At 37.7% G+C, this 19,350-nt stretch overlaps 1 protein-coding gene across 12 annotated transcripts in view; it reads left to right on the top strand.

The window, feature by feature from the left end:
* Positions 1 to 17,861, top strand: part of SLC8A1 (solute carrier family 8 member A1) — a 497,520-nt gene extending 479,659 nt beyond the window's left edge. For all 12 annotated transcript variants that reach the window (XM_038006243.2, XM_038006229.2, XM_038006230.2 and 9 more), the window contains one exon: positions 4,984 to 17,861. In XM_038006243.2, the coding sequence (XP_037862171.1) occupies positions 4,984 to 5,360 (377 nt within the window). In that variant the 3' untranslated portion in view covers positions 5,361 to 17,861. The remainder of the gene's footprint in view (positions 1 to 4,983) is intronic.
* Positions 17,862 to 19,350: the final 1,489 nt, after the last annotated feature.

Raw genomic sequence — 19,350 nt, 5'->3', positions numbered from 1 at the left:
GAATGGCCAGTCAGAGTGATGTGAAGTTGATAATTTTGCCAACATTTCTTATCTAATTTTAAAAGGTAAATGACTGTGCCATGCAGTTTAATTCCATAAATATTGTCACAGTTTGATCAGAGGTAGTATCTTCAGGTCTTGAGATCTTCCTAGGATTTTCAAATACTTCATTTAAGTCATTTATTCTTCACAATAAGATAGTTGTAATCATCAGTTAATTATTGTTAAGAGTGGTTATGTACAAACTCTTATCAAAAAAACACCAAAATCATACATTGCATATAAATTTAGTATTTTAGTCTATTCTGTGCACCACCCAAACAGTAAAATTAGAAAGAGTCTTAGAGATACTCTAATTAAATGAGGAAACTGGAATCTAAAAAAGTGAAGTGACTTGCCAAGAACATACAGATAGCTGGAAGAGCCTAGAGTCTCTTTGATGAGGCTTCTTCCACTACTACACCATGAAGATCTGTATGCCTTGGCTGCCTCTTTGTCAGTCAATGAATACATCAAGGTGTGGTTGCTGGGAGAAGCAAGCAGACCTTCATAACCAGGATGGACTCCAATTAAAACCACTGCCAGTGTCAGTTCCTGGGCATGAAGCACTGGAGAGCTGAACAGCTGGTTTCCAAAGAACTCTAAGAGCCAAGAATAAGATGAACCATCTTGGGTGAAACCCTTGCTCCAGATAACACATAATCCGTAAGTCCATCCTGCAAGACTGTGAGAATGACCTTTTTTATAGAAGAGATGTTTAATGCTTATCCTATAAGTAGCAATAAAGTTTGAGAAATTTAGGTAAAGAATAATTGTTGTAGGAAAGGGGGAGTATTGTCCTATTTTTACATATTGACTAGATGACTGGGACAAGGTTATAGACCATGAACTTGAGGCAGGCCTGCAAAGAACAATTACATCCTGACTTTGTGATGTGTAGTTTAATTCCAGCCATGCTCTCTCCTTGACAGTCTTCCTTCTTGATTTATAGTCATATGTATCAAGGAGACAGGACTAAAAGTCTAAAGCTGTATGACTGATCTAAAATTAATTAGAATTCAAGGTGGGAGTTAATAACAAAAACTATTAAAAACTTAGCCAGGGACATATATGAAGGAAAAAATACATACGTTGTTATCAACATATTTTGTGTCAGTCGCATTGGAAATCTGATCCATATATGTTTTTATCTAATGTGCCAACCTCTGAATATTATTATATCCCCTTCAAGCCCAAGGCAGTAGTTATTTCTTGGATTTTATTTTAGGAAATGGCATTTGCCTGTTTTAACCATAGGCAGGTTACAGTCTTAGTGTTCAGGGTAAGGCTTGGCAGCACCTAACATATGGTATGTGATGTATTGCCCTATGTGTTGAGCAGCAAAGCGGCAATAAAAGGTAATTTGGGGAGAATCCATCGCACTTCATTTGGAAAACAGAGCTCTCTCTGTTGGAGCTAAGGTTAGTGGTTTGGATTTGCATGTGTTCCTGCACTATTTTTTTTACATTGCTTTTGAATTGAAAATAAAAACAGACAAAAGGTCTGATGTCTAACCCAAGTAAATAAAACCTATGGGACACAAAGTAGCCAAAAACATGTTTTACTTATGTGACAAGCTAGTCACTTTGGCTATTAACTTTTAGGAAATTCAAAGAAATACATTTGAAAAAAGAGACATTTGAAAATAGGAACCTATTATTATTACAAGTAAGAATCTTCATGCAACATTCACATTAATAGGCTACTGATAAATGGCTTGAGGGAGAGGAAATCCCTGCATACCCAGGTATGCCCTCCATGTCAGCCTAAAGGACTGGTTCGAGTGCTTCGAGTCCCCAGACCCAGGAGTCTTTGATTTTAAACTTCCTTTCCTTCTGGTGCAGCAGCAAAGGTGCCATCCAGAAAGCCCAGAGTTTCTGAGTACATATGGGGTACCCAGGAAGTCCAATGTGCAATGTACCAGCTGCCAGGGGAGGTAAGCAGGTGTATGCTATGGAACAGCACTAGGTCACCTGTCCCTGTAGCATACAGAGGGAATTACCACCCCTGCAACTGCCCCACCTAACATGGCCATCTGTTCACCACCAGCCAGTGCTACCAGTCATTTCAACTTAGAATAACATCTCAGGTGCTTCTCAGCTGTAGCTGAGCTGGAAGCTGCTTTCTCCTGCCTCAGACTCTTGTTCTTTTACTTTCCTTGTTCCACTGCCTGACCTTTTTTTTTTTTTAAAAAAAAAAAAAAAAAAAAAAAAAAAGCAACTTCCTTTTTTTCTTTTTGAGACTGCTGCTGCCCTGTTTCTATTAACTTTTAATAATGAAGTACAAGAAACCATTAAGATTTGTCTCACTTTGCTTTTACTCACCAGTCTCTGTGATAGTTGATTGGGCTGCAGGAATGTGTGATCATGAATGCACAAAGCAGCACAAATCCAGGAGTCTGGATTCATAAACTGCCCATGCCTTCTTCAATCTTTGTTCTCCTGATACAGGAAAGAGCATTTGGAAAGAACCTGCTTCAGAGTTTCTGAGTGAAAGGAACAGGGCCACCTGAAACGAACTAAGACGAAAGACAAACTTCGGGCTTCCTGGAAGGGGCAATGTAGTGTGGACTGAGAATGGGCTCTGAAATCAAACTTTGGTTTAAAGATTCACATTTCGCTAAGACCCTATCCAAGAGGCATAATATCACAATGTCACAGTTTTGCATGTCATGAAAAGGAAGTCATGACATCTAGCCCATAATGCTTGTGAAAGGGTGGAATGAGAATATACACGTCGCCTGTGTAGCATAGTGCCTAGCATGGAATAAGCAGTGTTTGCCCACTTCTTTAATTATGAAATAATACTCAGATCTGCTTTCCATCACAGGCAGAGGGCAGAATCGATGAGACAGACAGGCCTTCAGAGCTGACCAACTCCCTTTCAGAAGGAATGTGATACTGTAGATGCAATAGCCTTTGAGTAGCCTAAAAAACCTTCTTAGCCATTGTAAAGCAGGAGAATCCATGGACTGACCTAAATTTACGTGCTGAACATATCTTCCCCACTGGAAGCTTACTGAGGAAGGATGGTGGCAATAGCATAACAACAGAGGGGAGAGACTAGCCCAGGTATCATACGTACAACTACATACATGCTCAGAGCATGCCCAGTACCTCAGGAGAACCAGAGCAGATAACACAACACCTTGTAGTCACTTAATGCTTGCTGTTACTGGCTTTGAAAATAAGTTCAATTTGACAGTTATTAATATCTGCTATAAACCTACTGTTCGAGGTAGCTGAAAGGACTTTGTCTGATTTTTTATTTATTTATTTTTTGAGATGGAGTCTCACTCTGTTGCCCAGGCTGGAGTGCAGTAGCATGATCTTAGCTCACTGCAACCTCCACCTCCCGCATTCAAGCAATTCTCATGCTTCAGCCTCCCAAGTAGCTAGGATTACAGGTGTGTACCACCATGCCTGGTTATTTTATTATTTCTTTTCTTTTCTTTTTTTTTTTTTTTTTTTTTTTTTTGGTATTTTTAGTATAGAGACAGGGTTTCACCATGTTGGCCAGGCTGGTCTCAAACTCCTAATCTCAAGTGATCTGCCCATCTCGGCCTCCCAAAGTACTCAGATGATAGTCATGAGCTGCTGTGCCCAGCCAGCACTTTTATGTCAGGAAGTGGGCATAATATAGACAAGAAATTTAGTATCTTGCAAGTTCTGTTCACATGTTTAATATAGGAAGCTATTTCAGATCCTACCTCAACTTTTAAACCGATCTAGTCTGCTCAGTTTATATTGTATTTCCAAAACAACAAAAACAGCCTCTCCTACTTTGTGTCAAAAAGCATCAAAAGCATTCTATTTACATGTAATATTTCAGCTTACCAACAGTACTCTGAAGTGAGCAGCACTATCCCCATTTAACATGTTAGGAAATTGAGGCCCAGAGAAGTTAAGTAATCTTTTGGAGTCACAGGGTCGGCTGTGAAGGCAGGATTTGAAGTCCCCTGGCTCAAATGTGCTCTAAACCCCCGTGTTCTACTCATCAAGAAGTTTAAGTCACTGTTGTGCAACCGTCTGTAGTGGACCAAGATTTTCCTATCATCACAAAAAGATACACTCAGGATTATTAGTAAATAAAGGGCTTTGAAAATGGTCATTGGTGCCCACAGCACAGTGAAAGGTAGAAGAGCGCCATGAGAAAGCATTAGCCTTGAAGACATGAAGCAGGAGCTGTAGCCCTAACGTGGTTTTTTCCTAGTTGTGATATTGCATCCACTACTTCCCATCCCTAAGCCTTGTTCCCTCACCTCATAAAATTACCGTCACAATCAATGCAGTAATATAGCTGAATCTGCTTTCTTATTCTTAAGGCTCTAAGCAAACGTCAGCTACACTATTATAGTTCAATTCTTTTCAGTTCCACTATTGGCTTGCTCTTGAATCTTGAAAAATCTCTCCTGACATCTTAACTTTCTCATCTATAAACTAGAGCTGCTGATACAGCATCTTTTAGTAATACCCTCCAGCAGCTGTTTCCAAACTTTAGTGACCTGGAATCTTTTAGGATACTGTTAAAATAGATTCCTGGGCCGCTGTCATTATGCCCAGCACAGCTGAATGGCACCTTGCAATACTCAGTTTTGGAAAGGACCCCACTTGATTCTGATGTAGGTGAGCTGTGACTACTTTCTGAAAAAATGCTGCCCTGCAAGCTCAATATTACAAAGAACTGCAGTATCTGTGGATACAGAACTTGACCAAGATCACTTTCTCAGTCTGTAACACAGCCAGCACTGAACGCTTAACTCCCAATATCTAGATCCTGTTCTTTCCACCCCATGAGTCTGACTCAAAGGAACATCAAAGCCATCTCTTGGTCACTGGGTTTATATCAAGGGTTGGATCCTAGAGTACACAGCTGAATCTTGCAGCACTCAAAAGACATCTCTAAAAGAATGAGTGTCATTGACTTTCTCTTCTTCCTCTGCAGACACGTTTGCCAGCAAAGTGGCAGCCACCCAGGACCAGTATGCAGATGCCTCCATAGGTAACGTCACGGGCAGCAACGCGGTGAATGTCTTCCTGGGAATCGGTGTGGCCTGGTCCATCGCTGCCATCTACCATGCAGCCAATGGGGAACAGTTCAAAGTGTCCCCTGGCACGCTAGCTTTCTCTGTCACTCTCTTCACCATTTTTGCTTTCATCAATGTGGGGGTGCTGCTGTATCGGCGGAGGCCAGAAATCGGAGGTGAGCTGGGTGGGCCCCGGACTGCCAAGCTCCTCACATCCTGCCTCTTTGTGCTCCTATGGCTCTTGTACATTTTCTTCTCCTCCCTGGAGGCCTACTGCCACATAAAAGGCTTCTAAAGGAACTATCAGATATAGTAAATTTATATATATACATATATATACATAAAAATTATGTATAACGGACAGAGGAAACTGACATTTGTCATGTTCACTTACCTGCTGATGGAATCCAGCTTCAAGAGCATACTCTGTACTAGGGTCGAAGTCAAAAACCATCACCTCCCATTCCCAGGGGCATCATCATGTTGAACAAGGCATGGAGGCAGGGCCATCTTTGCAGCTCGGTCTAGAAGGGCTGCACTCTCATCAGGTTCATAAATCCTTCAGGCTTTGATTTGTTTTCTTGTTTTTGATTTTGTTTTCAGTGGGGCTGGGAAGGTAGTTAATGTTTGGCTTTATTTTTGTTATTTTGTTTTGTTTTGTTTTGTTGGGAGAGTCAGGGTTGTTGCTTTTCTTCGTGGGAAGTGAAACCATCCACATGTAAATGGGTTTTGGTAAAAATTTAAATCATTAATATTCTCCCTCACCTCCCCCAATCACTTTAAAACTTATTTTGGATTAAGAAAATAATCTGGGCATGGAAGAAGAAAGAAGCATGTCTTCATTGTATTACCAAAGTTCATGCTTATCTCTGGAATGTGAGCAGAGGTGAAGCTGCCTCCAAGAAGAAGCATGAGAGTGGAATGGAGCCAGGAAATCTGATGGTTCTAGATATAGTCTGGTATTTAAAGATGTGATACCCGGCACTCTCGTTTAACAGGTACAAGGAAAACGTGCCTAGATTCCCAGAAACATTCGAAATCCTTTCTTTCTTATCTCATTAGCTCTGGACTGTGATTAGCAAGGTCCTTCTTCCAGCATCCAGCCCAGCTAAGCCCCCAGGTGCCCCATCCCAACCCTGTTCCTTCTGTCCACCTGCCATCCCCTATGCAAACAGTAAGAATAACCCCATTCAAAAAACACATCATCATTTTCCATTTGCATTAATATGTGTCCCAGTCCCATGTTGCTGTTGCTTGGGATTGTATGTCAGTTTTATTTTCAAAGGCATCCATGGTTTGCACAATCTTGTTCCAGCCATGACTGAACATTTGCTCCTTGTTCATGTTCCTGTTCGGAAATGTTGTTGTGATAACCTGTTACACAGTGCATGGTGAAAAACAAATAAAACAAAGAGTATCTGTATATAGTAGAGTATAGTACATACTATTCTCCCATTCGGCAATGTTGATTGGACATTGAAGACATAAGTGAGTTTTCTTTTCACCTGAGTTGTTACTTTTGTGTTGTTATTGAGTTTGATTAATTACTAGGGATAAAAGGAGAAAACGGCTTATTGTTCATGGTTCTGCACATTCATTTCTAAGAAGCAATAACTGTCATGTGGGGAGAAGTTAAAGTTATTGAGAGGATAGCAGGCAAACTACAAAGACCTTAATGGAAAATTAGCCATGTGGAACACATCAGAGGCCTCTAAAAATCACCCATTAATTCAGGAAGGCCAAGGAGAAAGGCCTTATAGAGGCGTGGGTATGTTGGATGTGCCTAGGCTTTCAGAGCCACCCTTTCCACCACACCCCTCCCTGCAAAGTATTTATTTCACATCTGCACTGTCTGGCACAGATGGTAGATAGTGCTGGTTTGTTCATTTTTTTTTTTTTTTTCTGTAAAAGGCTATTTTGAGCCATGTTTCTTTCAATGTCCAGTATAGTCCCCTTTGATTTTATCAGTAGTTCCTGAGTAAGAAAAAGGGTGACCAATGGGCCTTTAAAAGTGTGTCTTCTCTACTTATGCTGAAAGAGAAGGCAATTAAATAAGATTAGTACCTCCCAGGAGGATTGGACTGGGATGTTTTTAACCCTTTAAAAAGAATAGCTGTTTCTATGTTGAAATACCAAAGAACATGGATAAACCCAACATTCCAAAGTAGTGAGTCCACTAATGAGAAAAAAAAATAGAATGACTTTGGTCACCTCTTGGAGGCTTCTGTGTCTATAAGGAATCCCAGGCTGGAGACAACCCTAGCCCTCTGTATTGATTCAAAAATACTAAATAAATTAAATCTGTTGAGACTTATTTTTTCTTCTTTCAATCAGGAACCATGATCCATCATTTAATAAACATTTGGTGACTGAATGAGGAATTAAATGCTGGTTACCCACTTAATGTGCCAGGTAGTGTGATACTTTCTGGGGACTAAGCCATGAACAAAACAGTCTAGATCCCTGCCCTCAGAAGGGTTACAGTTAATGCGATTACTATTTTCATGAGTAAAAGCGAAGAAAGCCATATGGAAAGATTTTTATCTTGCAAGAACAAACAATTATGAAACTCTTTTAACATAAACACACTGAAACTGTATCAAAGCAATTGTCCAAATTGTATTTGTACCCAAGATTTTCTTTAGCTACAAGAGCCTAAAGCATATGTTTGGAAAAGCACCCTCTTTATCCTTGACCAACTTGCAGATAAATACATCTCTCCATTTTAAACGAAGAAGGGCAATCATGTTGGTGATCCAGATCACTGAGAAGGCCCAATGTATCCCATCTTTTATCTTTGTTGGCAATAGAGCTTTTCTATGGCCCACACTTTACAATTCTTTATTTGTCATTCTAATCCATCCTTCCCATCCTTTTTTTTTTCTTTGAGAACTGCTAAATGGAAAGCTAGCCTGGAAGCACCAAGTAAATATATTCAAGGAATATAAGTTGTTTAAACATTAGAAAAATTTTTGCACTCATTTTTTAGCTGTATTAGGAATGTCGATAATCCTGTAGCAAATTTTCACAGAGAACTTTTAAGAAATTCTTGCATTGGTCAATTTCAACTTGAAAGCTTTTTGGTTTGTTTGCTTTTAAAATTTTCATGTTCTAGGAAACTATGATTCTGGTTGTTCAGGATTGTTATTATTATAGTTGTGTAAAATTATTTGTTTATTTTGTGTGTATTGTGCACAGCTTTAGGGGGGAAGTGCACTAATTGTGCTGTTCCTTATAAATGGTACACATTACTGACACAGACAAATAAAGTTTCTAATTGTTTCTGATTTAATCACTAGTGATACAGCATATTCTGTATGGAATGTTTTCTCTTTTCTCATTGTCATCTACTTCATTTTTTGTTTTCATGTTTTGAAGAAATAAAAACCAAAATGGTATTATTGTGCAATTGGTATCATCATCCAAAGAAAAAAAAGCAAACACCAAGTATTCAAACTCTTGCAAACGTCAACCCTCCGGTCATGCAATGTTCTCTTTTTAATGTCCCGAGAGAACACAGTGTCGGAATATTTGTCTGGACTACAGTGCTGAGATAAATGTTGGACATTCCTCCATTTCACTGATTTTTTTTACATTATTTAGTACCACTCTATCTACATCCTTTCTTGCAGCCAAGATCATGAGCCCATAAACAGCTACATGTCAGACAACGTGTTAGCATGCAGGGTATTATATCAAATCAGTCGATCCCAAAAATTTCCAATCCCAAAATTGATGGCAGTACAGTTTTTTCCCCAAGAGAATGCTTAAGTAAATTGCTCTTTTAGTTTCATATGTTATATTCCTCTTGGTTTGCAGAACTTCTGCCTTGCGTTAATAATTTGTTTAAATATATGTTATTGACTTCATGTATCATATAGTCAAAAGAGTATAGGAGGATGTGACATCAGAAAAGGAATAAGCATTTGTGGGGGAAAAATGTGACCTCTAAGATTTGTGTACTTATTTGAAGTCGACATTAGTATTAGTGGACTTAGTTCTTACTATAATATAATCTGTCCACATGTACAAGTAAATGCTACTTTATTCATCTGATCATCTTTAAAATTTTCTTTAGTATTCCTCATTATATTCTTATGTGGTCATATATGGTATACTTTCATGTATGAATGAAGGCCCTATTTAAATATTTTATTGCATCAAACTATCACTATGTCTCTTGAGTACCAGCCTTTGGTTTAAAACAAAATGAGCAGCCAACATCTATTTCTTTAAACAGCAAAAAGAGTAACTCAATGACCAGAGTTCCTTAACCATCTAAGAACCTTTCAGAAAGATTCTGTGACTATAATTATCAATTTCTTATAAGCACATTTTAATGGGTTCAAATTTTCCGATTCCATCCTTCAACCAGTGAGGGTTTTATAAAATTTTGCTTTTTGTATTTCATAGCCTAATGGCACTGATTTTTTGTTGCTTTTCAAACATAAAATTGTTACAAAATATTGTTTCAGAAACCCCGCAGCGAAGATTCTGATGCATGCCTTCCCCTGTGGCCTCACTATTAATGAAAGCTCACCACTCACATTGCATTTTCCGCAGGGGTCTTGATTCAATGGTGATTCCACAGCAAAAGGTCCCTGATCCTAACCTGTCAAAATACAGTGAGACTGGCATACATCTGATAACTTTGTGGAAGCAATTAGAAAATTTTCTCTGGTAGATCATGATGCCCTCCATCCTCTAACAGTGGCAGAACTTTGCCTTCTCAAGAATATAAATCAGCCCCTTTAAGACTTCTTTTAGTATTTTTGGGCTCAGGGTATGGAGTCTGTCTGTTGATTCTGACTTTCTGACTTTAATTTTGGGCAGTAGCATCCAGAGCAAGTTCTGAGTGTAGTTTCATAACTTCAAGAACATTTGGTCATTTTATGATTGACAACATGTAATATTGGATCTCACCCTGACCTACAAGTGGCATTCAGCTTTTATCATTGTAATCACTTCACTTGGCCAAGGCAGTTGGTAAAACTCAAAGTTAAATATCAATTCCAATCATTAAATTGGTGAGTGCATTATGCAAAAGATACAGAATCCTATTTCAGAAAAAGAGACATGCTATTTGTAAGTGGAATCCTTAGATTTTGTTCAGATATACCTACAGTTTTGCTAATAGAATGCAGTTCTGCTATTCCTTTTTACCTTTATGTACCTACCGCTTCTAACCATCTCGTTGTCTTCCCATCACGCAGTACATTTTGAAATGTTGGGCGGTCCTGATGGTATTACACCCACAAGGACAGCATGGGAAGGGTAAACAATTGAAATAGATAGTTCCTGTTGGGAGCTTAATTAGGCCATGATTAATCGTCTCTCAAAGTAGAGACTGTCTTATCTATAGAAGGAGCAACCACTGAGAGGTGGAACTCCCAAGGGAAAAAGCACTGCAGGTTTCCAGCCCACAAGAAATGGTAAGTATTTCACTTTCTTTGGCTTTTTCCCTGCCTGTCAAGATGTCCAAATGTACTCAGAGGCCGTCCACATTTTCAGTTTTGTCAAAGGTTATCTGATTTAATTTTGTAAGAAACATTTAAAATCAGTGGTTATGTAAATTATTTATTTTGTTTTATTTTTAGGAAAGAGCACTACTTTATAAGTTCAAAAAGCAATATGAGTTAGTAGTTAAAATTATGACCCATATTTTTTCAGGAAGACTTGCTTGCCCAAAATTGTCTTGTCTATCTGTTATCAATGCAGTCATTCATAGCTGCTTCAGTGGTTCACATTTTTTAGAATCATGCTTCTCTAGCCTTTTTTTCAAAGAGTTGGAGAGTTTTCCCCTTGGGAATAGGCAGTCTTAATCTTTCCTTTCCCTAATTTCAGCCTTTGCAGTTCTTCAATGGCTACTCCTGTTATATCCAACTACCCTTAGTGATGCTCACTATTACCTCTATGGCAATAGGGAAAAGTCTTATGCTATAAAATGATTGCTCAAGACATGTTTTTCTGAAAGTGAACTTATCATAGGAGAAATCAAATATAATGACATTCCACCCAGGTAACAGTCACTAGGACATAGTATGGAATTTTTTATAAATGAGCAGGACCAATTAAACCCTACAGTTACACACCACAACAGTGTTGTTTATTTTATACCTCTTGAATCATATTTATTATGCTTCAGTGCCCATCGACCTAGCCTTCTATTCTATCAATATATGTGGATGTGGATTGGGAATGAGAACCAACATTCACATCCCTGATGCTCATGAGAGTTTCTACAAAGGTGGAGTATGTAAACCTAGAAAAACATAATATATAGCTTCCATGCCTCTAAGAAATATGAGTGGGTCAAATGCTTCTCTGTGGGTATTATTTTTCTGATATGCAAATGGTAGAAAAGTTCACATTAATAGCCAAACAGACCAAGAGAGAAATTAGCCAACTTCAGTGTTAATCTGTCTACTTTGACAGTTAATAACATAGCCCAGCCCTCCTAATTTGTTGACTGCAAAGAGAGATATACCTAGTTAAATCCAAGAATGTACTGGGGGCAGGGGAGATAAATTTACTAGAATAATTATACAACCCTCCATACTGGAAATTGCTTATTCACCGAGAAGAATCCTGCCCAGAAATTTTCAGAGACATTTCCTTACATTCCCAACCTTCTTTTAATTTACACAACTTTTTATGAGACCCCTTGAAGCCACATAGTAAAACAAGAGATGAATTATCTAAGGAGAACTTTTGGCCCTCCCTCTAATGTGAAGATCTGATACTTGATTCTGTTTCCCATTCTTTCCAAACAGAAAGAACAGTTCAATTAAGTAACCAACTATGTAAGCACTTTTTGACATAATTCCACCTAAAAAAGAAAGAGTGAACTAAATTGTACAAACATTAAACAGTGATATGATCCAGATGGCTAGTTTTGAGAAAAATAATATTTTTTGTAGATACCTTGCTCTCCCTTCCTGTACTAATCCTAATGCTCAACTTTGAGAAATACTCCAAGGAAGAAATCTTGAAAGATTGTACATTCAAATAATGCTCATGTAATTGAGTAATATGGCATTTGGGGTGAGAATTTTCTGTGTTGTTGATAAGAGCATATTTAAAAACAAGAGAATTGGCACAAAAATGTGTTAACTAGGATTTTGCTACAAATTGCCCTAAGATATATGAAAGTTACATTTAAGTGAAAGAAATCCCAGTTTCCAGAAACAGTACAATTTAAATTTATATTCTCAGGTTTTATATGAAAATCAAAGTTGGGCATACATACTTTTTGGCTTTGACAACCAAAGAAAAATATGTTTTTGGCACACGTTTCCGAATTATTGAGTTATTTTGTAGAATACATTGGACCTATACAGGTATCTCATTAAAATTACCTTCAATAATTTCCCTTTCTTCAAGCCATAAAGTTTCTAAATTTTACAACTTAGCAGTTTAGCAATTTCATTTATGAAAGGCTGATTCCATTTTGATGTTGATTTTTACATTTCAGAATTTTTCATACGTAGATAATTGATACATTAGATGGGATACTGAGCTTGAGTCTCGCCCAAATGAACCAAAAGGCCAAGACTGATCTATCAGTAGTCAGAAAGCCTCTGATACACCGGCTTTTTAATGCACAGCCAATACTAGTGTTGTTTTCAATATTCTTTGACTAAAAGTTTCCATTGCAACTGGTGCAAACATTTTAAAAAAGATTTACAATGACAGTTAGAAAACTGTTTCTGTGAGGATCAGACATTGTGTCAGTACTACATCTTCTCCATCCCCTCTCTTGCTACAGCCCAGAGACACACATGTAAAAACAGGTGATCTCTGTAAACTTCAGCTGCGTTTTTGTATGTCTAGGATTGTCCTAAAAGCTCCTATCAGGTTAGTATCTGGTATCTTTTGAGAAAGTCTTGGAGAGGTATGGAAGGAAGTATATTCCTGATTTCCCTACTTTTTAGCTAAAAATACAAATTCAGAGTTGTTTGAAAAGGGCTTAGAATAATATTAATTAAACATATTCTATAATACAAAGAGAAGTATTTTTTTTAAATAGATTTTTCTTTCTTTTTTAGCAAGCATTTCTGACAGAAAATTTTTAGGGCCAGTTAGAGTTTCTTTCTGACTTTTAATTGCCCTCTGCCTTTAGGGAAAGCGTTGAAAAAAGGTCTTGAAAAAAATATGCTGGTCAAGGTCAAACCCTGGGGGATTAAAAACATGAGATTTTTATATTTTCCCTCCAAACATAGCACCGAGCAGGCAGGTTACCATGCCTGCTGTTAATCGGCATTTTCTAAACACGTGTTTTGGCGTGCTGGGAGCAGAGGAGTAGGAGACCCACCCAGTCCCACCACACATACCTGGACATCTTTGACCACACGGATCCTCTGCCATTCATAGTTTAGCTTAGATGTTCTTAACTGAACTAACCTCCAATTTTCATATACACTGATCATCTTGTCCCTAGCATTTTCCCTCCAAGATCCTGCTAATAGGCAAACTAGCCCTTTCAAACAGTTGATACCTGAGATTTCTCAGAGCACTCTTGTCAGAATAAGGAGTGAGATTGCAGAAGGGGCAGTAATGTCAACACCAAGTTACTGGAAATTACTTAACCAGCCACTGCATTACATGTTGGAGCCCATCTAGGACACTTACCCTCGGAAATAGTGGGAAGACTTTATTTCTATTTCATCAACAGAACTTTTGTAGCCTTGAATCTAAGCAAAGGATAACATCATATTATAATGGAAAGTTATTTTTAACTACAACTGTTATTGTTAAATTTAGAAGAAAATATTGTCTTTGAAGTTTCAGTCCAAAACTCTAAAGAGAACAAGGTTTTTACTGCCATCAGTAATCCTGTGAGAAATTTGACACTCCAGATCTTATTTGAGACAGATAAGTCTGATAAATATATGTATGAGACTTAAAATACTCTTGGTATTCTCAGGTTGTTCTCACAAATTCTGCATAGATTCTGTTTTTCTTTTTTTATGAGAACCTTTCTTATCAAAAAGGATTGAAAATTTTTCCAATAACTGGTTGTTAAATGAGTCTAGCACCCAAAGAAGCTGGGAGCACTTGGTTTGTATCAGTGATTCTTCTAGGATCCCTTTCCAGGTTGGTCTCAAGCTCCTGACCTCAGGTGATCTGCCTTCCCCGGCTTCCCAAAGTGCTGGGATTACAGGTATAAGCCACTTCGCCCGGCCTGGTAGTTCTGACTCTTAATCCCTAGACACTTTCTTCAGAAACAATTGTACATGGTGAGAGAAAAGTCCAAAGGAAAAAAGTTTTCCTTCCTTTAAAATAGACTAAATTTGCTTATCACCTTTAAAATTTGGACTGAATGTTTAAACTTTAAACACAAAGCAAAGGGAGATGCTCTTAAATGTCAAATCTGAAGCAAAGATTGCATTTTTGCAAAGCTATCCAGAGGATGTGTTCATTATTGAGACATGGGATTCATTAACACATCAGTGCCCAACCACTGTCTCTCCTGTCCCATTCACACAGTATCGACAACCAAATAAGCAGCTGGGCAGGGGAGACCTATCACTGTTAATGTCATAATCACATCACCACTGGATTACCAGATGTGGTCAGGAACTAGGCAGAGTAGGTGGGACCAATCCCAGGACTGGGGCCATACCACAGCCTCAGCTTAGCCCCTTGTTCGATACAGTTTATGAATTTAGAACAATGCCAGGAGTATTCTTTTTCTTTCAGCTGTGAACCGGCCTGTTCTGTTTGGCAAGCCTTTCTAGATTCATGCAGCTCAATCACATGCTTGTTGCCAGTTTGAGAGTGAACCTATTATTTCAAACGTGTTGCCATGACCAATTTTTACAAAACTGAAAGTAACACAGTGAGGTGGATTGGACCTAGTGATGAGGTGTCTACACTTGCATTCTTTTCTTCCAATATTCTGACACTCCAACTCTAGAAGTCATGTCATTAGTAAAATGAAAATAATAATTGCTTAATCACTGTTTAGATTAGTTCATACTTCTTCAGAGCTTGAAGCCTCCACTGCTCAACATCAGATCCATGGATAGTATTATTATACCTTTACCCAAAGACTGGATTTTGTTAAAAAAAAAAAAAAAAAAAAATCAGAATGGGTCTGGGTCCCTTTAAAGCAACTGACAAGGTATTTAATAACATCATTTTAAAACAATGAAGAAGAAAGGGTGATTCTGCAGAGGCTGCTGGGTTACAGAGGAGGGCAGAGGTTTTGTCAGACTCTCTTGATGTTTTGCTCTTCCTGGTAAGTTTTTATCTGTCATGGTTCCCAGTGGAATATTCCCCATACACATTCTGTGAGAGCATACTGACATAGCTCTAGACTCGGCCTTTTATTTTCTAATTCTCCTTGGAGAATTAGAACAGGCATTCCAGAGCATGTAATATAGAGAGAAAAAAGAAAAAATGTCAGATGCCTCATTGATGGATCCAGAAGTTTTGTACAAAAGCACACACCATTCTGATTGTCTCTATATTAACATTGTACTCACCAAACAGCTTCCTGAAAGTGACTGGAACAAGATAGATATCAACTGGATAATTACCTAAGGAAAAAGAATAAAAAAGAAATCAACCCAAATAAAAAAGCAAAAAATGGGTCAGTTTAGCAAGTGTGTCTTCCAGGATCATAGGCTCACAAACTATACAGTCAAGAGAGTGAAACAATTTTAAAATAAAAAGTGAGAGACTTTTATATTTCTTCAGGCATACAATTTCATAAATCAAGCATTTATTTTGTGCAAAGTGTTATATTAGGTACCCTAAGATGGTATAAAGAATTCAAAACAGAGTAATACAAGAAAATTAACACTAGTCCTTAGGAAGAGTCCAGTTATGGCATTCTAATTAAATTAACCTTCTATTTTGGTCTACAGACATTTTATCAATTTGAGATTGCTTAATGAGGCCATTTTGAAATCTATCAAGAAACTTTCCTCTAAAAAAAATAGAAATATTAATTTTCTTAATTTCACATTGTCTTCCACTAATGAGATAAATGGATTCAGACCCAACACACATATCTAGAGATTACCATGAGCCAAGACCTGTGTATATACGTTTGATATACAGTCTTTTATTCAACATTTCAAGTTGGGAAAATCTTATTACAAAGATATTTGCCTCACCATTGCTGAATTTTTTTTATTGGCTGTTGATGCTAATTCATCACTGGATTTTCTTAACTCTGTCTGTTGCTCTTTTGGACTTGGAGGCATGTGGTTCTATTTCAGTGAGCTACAACTCCAGCTCTCATCTTTTAACAGCAAACTAGAGAAGATCTCACTCCCCATCTCTGAGGACACAGTGTTCTCTTCATTTTAACATCAGAAAGTCACCAGAGAGAAGACCCAAAGGCTTTTCTCTTTGGAAAAGGAATCTTTAATTGTTTCAGAGGGTGTTGAATCTTCGGCTCTCTCTAGACTTGATTTTCCTCATCATTAAATGGGAGGACTTTACCTCTAGCTTGATTTACCAGAACATATCAAGCCCTGTATGATCAGTGTTTCCCTGTTATCATCCACTTATGTGTATGGGTTGAAGGTACCTTAAGTTGTGGACCAGCTGCTGCCCATATTGGGTCATCAATGCACTTGTCAAGCCCATGTAACCACATGAAGTGTGGTAGAAATATAAACATTTATTTTGAAATACTTCCATGTGCATGGTTGGGAAAAAAGTCTTCTTTCCGTGAGAGGAATGAGTAATTTCTCCCTTTTCAAGAAGTGTACAGTAGAAAATGTAATGAGATTGGAATGGATTCCAAATCAGTGACCTTTTTAAGGCTGAAACCACTATTTTAAGTGAAAACTTTAAGTTCATACAGTTTCTTATAGTAATTCTACTTTTATTTTTTAGTCATTGTGCTTAATCTTTTAGGAAAAAAAGAACTAACCAGTTATTTTTTACTGAAGTATGTGAATTACAAACAGGATGTGCGATGACCAGGCAGAAAGATATTTAAAGGTATAATTATTCTAAAGGAAGATGAGAAAAAATTCATCTGCTACAGATTCAACTGTCTTTTAAATGCCTCCCTTGTCGTGGAGTAAATGACTACTCAAAAGGATTTCACAAAAGACTTAAATCTCACCCTTAGCAATCAAACCGGTCGGCCACAGCTCAAATGCCTCGTTAGCAAAATGAAATTGCACAACAGACAAAATATGGCAAGAGAATGTAGACATTTCCATGGGGGGAAGAAAGGAAGAAAGAAAAAGCAACCATAGCGAACTCTGCTTGTATAAACAAAGAATGTTTTAGTGGAATAAATGTAAGCTTTCTCTTGAAGGAATCCCAGTTAGAATGTCATTGGAAATGGCAAAACTATCACAGCATCAGAGCAGTAATATATTCCAACTTTATTACCACTGAGGCACAAAGCTAAATTTGTCAGGGGGAAAGGTAAACAAAAATTACTGACATTGCAACAGATAAAGTGATCTTGTGAGACTCAATATTGAGAAAGAAAAATCAAATAGCTAATATTTCTGTTATAATTCGAGTGATTGCTAAGACTTCTGCCAAGGGATAAATTTACTTTTCCTTCTCTCATTATAAATGTCTATATAGAGCTATTTTAATGCAGTAAGGATTGTATTTTCATATTTTAATAAATCCCTCACATTAAATTTGTCCTCCATTTCAGATTTGATTAGGAAATACTAAATTGAGAAGGCAGGTTTTCCATCTTTTTAAAAACAAGTATGCACCATAAGCATTTTCAGCTGATGTCTGCCTTAAGCAATCTTGGTAGAGCTGTCAATCGGTGGCAGGTGCTTGTTTAAGGAAGAGAACCTGTGAATAGATTTAGCCTTTCTTCCTCACAGGCAGCTGCTCATTCACACACACCCATCTCTTCTGCCTCAAATTCTTCCACCAATCCCGCCTCTTGGATTGACTGACATCCACCTAGCAGTTGAACAAATTGCAGATTCTAATTACATGTCCCGACAGCTTATTCAACTTAATCTCACCAACTGAATTTCATGCATTGCCCCTTGATGTTCCTTCCCTCTGTTCACTCTTTTATATAAATCCTTACATTTGATATGTTTTAAAATGGATTTGACTAAAAAAAAAAAAAAAAAAAAAAAAAAAACAAAAAAAAAACAGCAAACCCTTGCTTGTGTTCATTCAAGAAATTATGAACAAATTTAGCTGTTATGGTAATAACCCTGAGGTGAGTGAGAAAATATCACCTATGTGACAAGAGATCATTTTAACACTATAACTAAAATAGTATTCTACGAATAGAGGCCATAGAATTTTCTACAAATAGACTTGTAGGGACTCACACTTTGAATCATATTATACTTATAGGTTTGCTCTATATACTGATAAACTTCTGAACCTAAAGATTCTCTATAATTAAACTAGCAGGAATAGAATCTGTCCCTTACCCACTTTATAAGAATGTCTGGTGGGAGAAATCCAATAGTGACCTTCACATTCCACATGGAAAAGCTTTGTCCCCAGAGTGCAATTAGAGTGATTAAAAATAGGCAGCTTTGGTGAGTCTTAAAGTTTCTTTCCTAAACAAGCAGCATCAGCAACTGGAAATTTGTTAGACATGCAAATTATCCCGTCCCACCTGAGACCTCAGCCCAGATCTACGAATCAAAAATGTTGGAGTGACCCCGGCAATATGGGCCTTAATAAGCCCTTAGGATGATTCTGATGCATGCTCAAATTTGAGAATCATTGATCCATGACACAGCACTCTGAATGGCCAAGAATAAACAATATCACCCACTGTTTAATTATGCTTTCCCTTAAGAAAAGGTTTAAATGCTTAAAAGGTAGGTTAAAGAGACAATGCATTCAGACATATGGGAGATATGTCCACCATTCAGACTTAAAATATAATGTTAAGGGACATTAATCCTTATGTCTTTTTCTGGCACAACTCAGCTTCAGGCAGGCTCTCCAATCAGAGAGATTTCTAATCAGCTTTTCCAGTTCTTTTAAACCCCCAAAGCCGATCTACTTTGCCTGACTTCCCCAGGGCCTAGAAAATGACCCTGGACACCTTTCTCTAATTGATTAGCTCTGGCTGATTTGCCTTAATGCTAAACCACTGTGTAACAGTACTAAGTTATACTTAATGACACAGTCTACTGTTTTGACGAGTGCTGTGTACGACTGACTGAGCTAAAAGGATTGCTGGCTATGAGTGACTTTTAGTTTTAGAATTCATTTCAAAGACTCACAAGGCTCAGGAAGCTTGAAAACCACAGATAATGTATATAGTAGCCAGAGTCCCCTGGAGGCTCCTTTCTAGGGTC

This window comes from Chlorocebus sabaeus, chromosome 14 (assembly GCF_047675955.1).
Source record: "Chlorocebus sabaeus isolate Y175 chromosome 14, mChlSab1.0.hap1, whole genome shotgun sequence".
NCBI lineage: Eukaryota > Metazoa > Chordata > Mammalia > Primates > Cercopithecidae > Chlorocebus > Chlorocebus sabaeus.
The sequence above is the reverse complement of the archived record's forward strand: the minus strand, read 5'-3'. Positions and strand labels throughout refer to the sequence as shown.